Below are 7,397 nucleotides of genomic sequence, written 5' to 3'. Positions count from 1 at the left end.
AAACACATAACAGAGAGCGAGAGAGAGAGAGAGAGAGAGAGAGAGAGAGAGAGAGAGAGAGAGAGAGAAGATGAAGCAGAGCACTCATTCTCCTGCGGTATTGATCGCTGACGTCATGTGCAAACATGGTCCTGTACAAATCATAGCTGCCCAGCTACGATCTGCCCGCTGGGTGACAGACGCAGGCAAGAAAATAGTGCTGACCTAATTTTGACCCTTCCATTAAGCCCCCCTTAATAGAAGCTAAACACATCCAGCGACATGACAAATAACATACGATTCTATGGTTAAAAGCATTTCCTACCATCTGAAGTCCTGACTAGACAACATGGAGTTTGCCGCTAATAGCTGCACACGGCTATGGCAGCCATTTTTATAATTTGCGGAGATATACGTATTGCTAACCCGGCTCTAACAATGACACCGACGTATTGATATTTACAACTAAACGCTTTCGCAATCAAGAAAAATGTTAACCTTGTATCTCACCTTGGCTCGACCTCCGGGGCGTGTATAGGTAGGTGTATGCGCGCCTGTTCGTAAGGCAAGTGCATGTGGGGCCGTGTTAAACTGTGTAAACACGCACGTATCACAGTCAGTAGTGTTTTATTGCTACTTGCCGGCGTGTCGATGTGATACTGGTTGTGATGCCACACTACGGATGCAGTAAGCATGGGCGAATGTATGCAGGCACAACAAACAACACAGTTGTGACTTGTAAGATCACACAGCTTTTTTCTATGGGCCCCTATATTTTTACTTTTCTCACTTATAGTTTGGATTTGCCAACCAGATTATTCGCTCCACCAACTTTCCCAACTATCGTCCCCTACATCTTCGCTCACACAGTATAGTGAGTATACCATTCACGGTGTCTTAAAAATTAGCGGCCAAATTTCGTCCGACTGACACAGAGGTGAAATTACACACACGGTTGTCATGGAATTTCATTCTTAGCCGAACTTGGCACGTACAAATATCCACCGCTACGTCAGTCACTATGAAAATTAAAGCCGTGATATTTAGCAATGTTAGACACGAAAAAAATTCTATTAATCGGAATATGACCAAAGAAAACTCTATTAATCGGAATATGACAAAAGAAAACTCAATTAATCAGAATATGACCAAAGAAAACTAACAGCAGTTGATAATTGCTTCACTCTTTCAGCCTGGTATCACTCCTGAACTCAAAACGTTGTGCTAATTTATTCTTGTGACTTAGATTTAGAGTTTTTTTTAGATGATTTATACAGCTGGAAGATAGTGGTATTTAATACCAAGCTGTTAAAATCTTCACTTGCCTCAACTAGTGAGAACCCCATTGCTAGGTATAGCACTGGTAATAGCACTGCATCTTGTCCGCACATATTTGCGTATGTAGGTATATATATGTATAGATATCCCGCACCCTATTTGCATATATAGCACTATATGCAGCAAACCTCTAAAACTCGATGTTTCTTTTGAATTAGGGTATCCATTCGCTCTAGGATCACAATTTAAACAAACCATTGCTGTTCTCGACACCTTTTCGACTAGTGCTGCAGACTACCACTCTTTCTTTAATAGAACAATATATATATCATTAAAAATGAAATAATTGATGACCTACAATAACAATTCAATATTACTATCATTTCGATACAGAAGTTGTTGTCTCGTCTCTGGCCGCTTTTCCTGGATTCTCTAAACGTGAAGAAATCAAAACATGCCTCGTTTAGCTCAAAATGACACTTGACAGCAGAGTTAGACAGTTAATGATCGGTATTTCACTCACTAGTATTGATATGTATAATCACACTGATTGCACTTCTTATGGGTCAGTCGAAATTCGGGATGTCATGGGTGCGAATGAATCTATTTAGAATTGTACCATTTTTGCAAAGAAAATTTAAGGTCCAGTATTGGCAGGTGAAGGGATGACATTTAAAATTGGATTATTGATCCAGTTTTGTATAAATCAAGTATGGGATTTTGGTCCAAAACCTTAATCCTGAATATCCGGAATCGATGTTTAGATATATGCCTCTAACAGCTGAGAGACAGACAGACAGACAGACAGACTGACGGATGCACTAACAGACGAAGTTGGACTATAGACCAGTCTCAAGTACAAGAACATTTACAGTGTTATGAAACTTTGGGCTTACGACTACGAGTGACCGCCGCACGTTGTGGCCTTTCCCTATTTTGCACATTTATACATATAGCCCGATTCAGGACTCTCGCGGCCACACAGGGTAAGGACCTTCATATTAGGGAGCTATTTTCAGGCATCTGTAAATATATCTCTGACCCATTTTCTGAGAGAACTTGTTTCAATGCTCAACCAACTTCATACATTGCTGTTTACAAGAAACGCTTTAAAGACCCTAGGTCGCTCTGTGGAAAGACAGACTGCTGCGTGCAGTTACAAAGCCTCTCATCTCATATACCTACCTGGCGACTAAATAAAAACGAATAAAACAGGCAACAGTCTAGCAGGATATATATCGATTTACAGGTTAACAACTTAACACATTACGACTTACTATTATATCAAGAGCGTATAAAGAAGGCCTTCTTTATACGCTCTTGATTATATATACTTCCTAAATAATATCAGGAATCCCGTAACCTTTTCCTTAGTTTAGCAACCTTGACATATATCAGATCACAGTGAATTAACCCAAATATCTAAGCCCCAACAACAACAACATATTCTCCCCTTAGTTTGAGTCACCTAACCAAATACAAAAGGGAAAGGATTTGTTAATTTAGCACGGGGTAAACCGCATTTTACTACATGCAATTCAAACATGAATTTCTTTTTTTTAACTGCAAGAGTTTGAGATGGTAGGCATTATATGATCACGCACAATGCAAAAAGAAGCAAAAGAGTGTAGTTTTTCCCATTCTTTGATAACCTTAACATATGTTTGAGAATTAATTACACTTAAATTATGCTTAAATTATGTTACAAACAAGTCTTTGGTTTATTATTGACTAAAAACTATGTTTAATGTTTTAATAGTAAATACACTGTTGATTGTTTGTTTACAACCCTGGTTACACCAGTACCTGACCCACCGCTAGCAGGGTTGTGCTATGCAAATCTTTGCTCACACACAATAAGCAGACCTAATTTGGAATTTATTAACATAGCTGACAATGTATTACAAAAATGTTTGTTTCACTATTAGACTATTAGTATCAGTTAGACCATGCATATATTTACATTTTAAAATATTTAACAATTTACAGTTATAAATAACAGCTAGGCATAAACACAATTTCACTTTTGTCATAAGCTCCGGGGAACGAAACATGCCAACATAAAATACAAAAGTTTCGTTTGTGGTTATCTCTATATATGAGACTGCACAAGTTGTTGTACAACTAACAACGTAATCAAGCACATTAAAGCATTTTTTCAACTTTTCCCAGTGAAATTGAATTACAAATCTTGAAGATGATCAGACACAGACCAATGCTTGTTCTTGACCCAAGCAAATGTAAGTCGACAGTTCTTTTTGCTTTTTCTGATTTTGAGTTTATTTTTACTATAATATATATGTCAAAAAGAGCAGCAGTATATATACTATAGGAATCCTATATATATATAATTTATAATATATATATATATAGAGAGAGAGAGAGAGAGAGAGAGATAGATAGAAAGATAGATACGGGTCATAGTAAACTTACTACTATTCTGAAATTTCCCGAATTTTGAAACAGGTCTGACCCATTGGTTTCAAATAAGGGATTACGGAATCTGTAATATACAGTTAAACAACTGTGGACGTCGTATTCGTACTTCTAAAATTATGCATAAGGGTAGTTTGAATCAGCATCAAATAGTAAAATTTAAAGAAAAATTCACTTTGAGTAAAAAACAAGCATGGCATAGCTGATTAAAAATGATGACGTATGAAGCAGTAAAACTTGATTAGCGCCAAAAGTGTGTAGTATGAGTTTTTTCAACATTGTAATACAATATTAACAATGTTGTGTATTGCTAACGTTCACAAGCAAAGATAGTACTATATCAACATTAAAGTTTTCATAGGATTACTGATGAGATAACAGTGTCATATATGATAGATGTGTTCACTACTGTGGCTCGGTCTAGAGACAGGTACTAGCTATGCCAAACGCTATTAAAAATAAGATATTGATGATTTGGCTGTGACCATATCATCATGACATACTTGACATATTTATGTAAATAATTTAGGCACAATGTAAGCATAAGTTTAATGATTGTGGAACGAGCAAGTGGAATATGCAAACTGCCCTCAATGCCAGATTCAGACATTTTAAGATATAATTAAATATACTGAAATTCGCTTAAGACACAGTGCAGGTGGTCTAATTTATAGAAAACAGCGTATATTGTACTGGATCCGATAAATCTCTAATCCCAATAGAACGGCCCACATCGATAAACCATTACCAAGGTAAAACTTGACAATAATGACTAATCAGTGTACTAAGAAACGCACTTCCGGGCGAGTTGTTTAGAAGCTATATACCGAATATATTTTAAACAAGCATGCATGAATTCACAATTCGGACGACTGTACACGTGTACACAAGCGTGATCCGCAGCATGACCTACTTTTCAACCATCAAGTTCTTTGAAAGTTCTGGACACCACTTATACATGTACATACACATGTATAGGGCTGTGTAACTGGAGACCAGCGATGCCTACTGGTGGTACACATGCATAAAACACACAAACACACACACGCACATACAGCACCCGTCCTCCCGGCCTTCTTACTAAAGTTACAAATTTATGGTCCATCTAAAACCTGTACAATCCGTATTTGCCAGCATAGAGAAAAACATTCAATTTTATCACCAATAAGTACCTCTTCTCCTCCCACACACGTACGCACGCACACACTCACTGACACGTACGCACGCACACACTCACTGACACGCATGCACGCACACACACACACACATCATAGCACTTAAATATAAGACAGAAACTGTCAAACAAAGTGCACGCATTTGCTGTTCATCTTTTGTTCAAGTTGTGTTATCTTTAGAGATCGAAGCCCGTAGCATTATATTCAAGCTCGCGTGCATGAAAATAGCACTCTAAAATTTGGTTTGCATTGAACTCTATGCAAATTTACGGGGGCTCTTTTTGGCATTTCGGGGGCTATAAATCGCCCCGCGAGCCCCCGTGTATTTTTTTTACTGTTGCCAGCGCTGTCAAAGCATGTTTATCAACACTCTACTGTCTTCCAGCACGACAGAATCATAGACAGTCCTGGTCAAGTGATAATAATATTATTTGTTACTTGTTAGAGGCTGCTTAGCATGAGATACTGTGTGTCTCATCTGATAAGGCTCAGGCGTCTAACAGATGCAGATTAGAGTGAGTGTGAATGAAATGTGCTGCGTTCGCACCTGTGCTGTTCATGCGTAGTTTCGCACGAGCAAAAGCAATACACTGTCACTACAACAACTACGTGCCAGACAAAATTCCGTTGCTTTCTATATATAATTTAAAGCACAGAGCGTTCATACACTACTGTAACTAGACAGAGGGCACTCACGGAGAGTGCATACCTCCGCCAGAATGTAACATGTATGTGTTACGAGCTGGCTCGCCGCTCGCTGTTGGCAGCTGCTGACTCGATGCGCTAATATCGATCGCGCGGACACACTAACACACGAACACACTACACGAGAGCGATCACATAACCTCCTCCACTCCGTGGGCGGAGGTAATTAGGTTGTCAATATCTAGCAAAGCCCTCAAGTTAAAAGCTTTCAAATGTCATCAAGACTTTTTACTAGAACACGTGATGTCAACAATAGTGATAATAATAAATTATATGAATAACTAGTGTGTTACAATTACATATATATATTATATATATATATACACAGTCAATCCTGTGTTAGCAAACAATACAGCTACGGAACCGAAACCTATAAAGAACCATTTGGCTTTTCCCATAAGTTTGAGTTACACAGTGAAGCCATCTCTATATAACAGACACCTGTCCAAGAAGAACAGTTTTTTAATTGTCTTTTTTATGACTATTACATACAGCTTTGATTGCACACCAGTGACAAAAAGGAAATCACCACAGACTGCTTTGTAGTAAATACGGATAAACATTACGATAGCGTTATCTGAAGGAGAGCCATCCAGAGACATCAGGGTTTCTCAGCTGTGATATTTATTAAAGGCACATCATTAAAAATATATATATATTATACATAAATAAATATGAGAAATATATAAGCGCAGCTCACCTGAAGTAAAGCGAACCGTTCCTGAGTAATGACACTCGGCGTTGGTCGGGGATCAGCCTTTCCCCGTTGTGACGCCATGTTATATTTACAGGCTCACCATTGCGAGCGTGTGCACTACAGTTCAACACCAGAGATTGCCCTCTGTCTGTCACTACATCATGAGGCTCCTCAACGAATGCCAGAGATGACTCAAAGCCTACTGCTACACCTGTAAGAGAAGAGGCAGCGCATTACGACACCATTCGTAATCGGGAGAAGTTTATATATATATATCTGTTCAATATTCCAACATATTATATTACAATATATATGTAGTTTTGTACGCTACAATATTGTATTGCAATATATTACAGGGTTTCTTCTGAGGAAAAATTTGACAAAGGAGGTAATGGCCAGTTTGGGAAAAAAACGCGCATGATGGATTCAAATACAGGATGTATTGATATACTTATAGGTATATATATATACATCCAGGATATACTTATCAGTAAATACAGGAACATTTTCACAACAGCGATGTTAAATTTGACAACGGCGGTGCGCTACTTTGCCTCTTATGTATAAGAAACCCTGTATATTATATGTTGTTATATATATATATGCATGATACAACTAAATGAAGTACTATTATATATAGGAACACACAAATGCTGCATATATGTCCACACATCAATTAATCCTAACAAACGAAAAGAATAATTGAATTCTGATGAGAACAGATAATATTCATGAAAGGATCTTTGATATATACAAAGAAAACGGTATTTAAAGACAGAATAACCACATCTTGCATAGAAACTGCACAATTTTGTGATACCATCAAAAAATTAAGTTTCATCATATTTTACTATGCCTTGCCAACCAGGGAAAAAATAAAAATTTATTTTTCTAGGGCTACTTTTCAAGCTCGCGTGCATGAAAATAGCACTCTAAAATTTGGTTTGCATTGAACTCTATGCAAATTTACGGGGTCTTTTTGCATTTCGGGGGCTATAAATCGCCCCGCGAGCCCCCGTGTATTTTTTTACTGTTGCCAGCGCTGTCAAAGCATGTTTATCAACACTCTACTTGTCTTCCAGCACGACAGGAATCATAGACAGTCCTGGTCAAGTGATAATAATATT

At 37.8% G+C, this 7,397-nt stretch overlaps 1 protein-coding gene across 1 annotated transcript in view; it reads right to left on the bottom strand.

Annotated features, from left to right (window-relative positions):
• The window catches only part of LOC106806946 (protogenin-like), a gene marked incomplete in the record, with an annotated part of 80,890 nt that overhangs the window by 61,318 nt on the left and 12,175 nt on the right, over positions 1-7,397 (bottom strand). The window contains 1 exon segment of the mRNA XM_014809132.1: positions 6,274-6,481. Coding sequence (XP_014664618.1) covers positions 6,274-6,481 — 208 coding nt within the window.

This window comes from Priapulus caudatus, unplaced genomic scaffold (assembly GCF_000485595.1).
Source record: "Priapulus caudatus unplaced genomic scaffold, Priapulus_caudatus-5.0.1 Scaffold187, whole genome shotgun sequence".
Lineage (NCBI taxonomy): Eukaryota > Metazoa > Priapulida > Priapulimorpha > Priapulimorphida > Priapulidae > Priapulus > Priapulus caudatus.
This window is presented reverse-complemented; position numbering and strand designations above follow the sequence as displayed.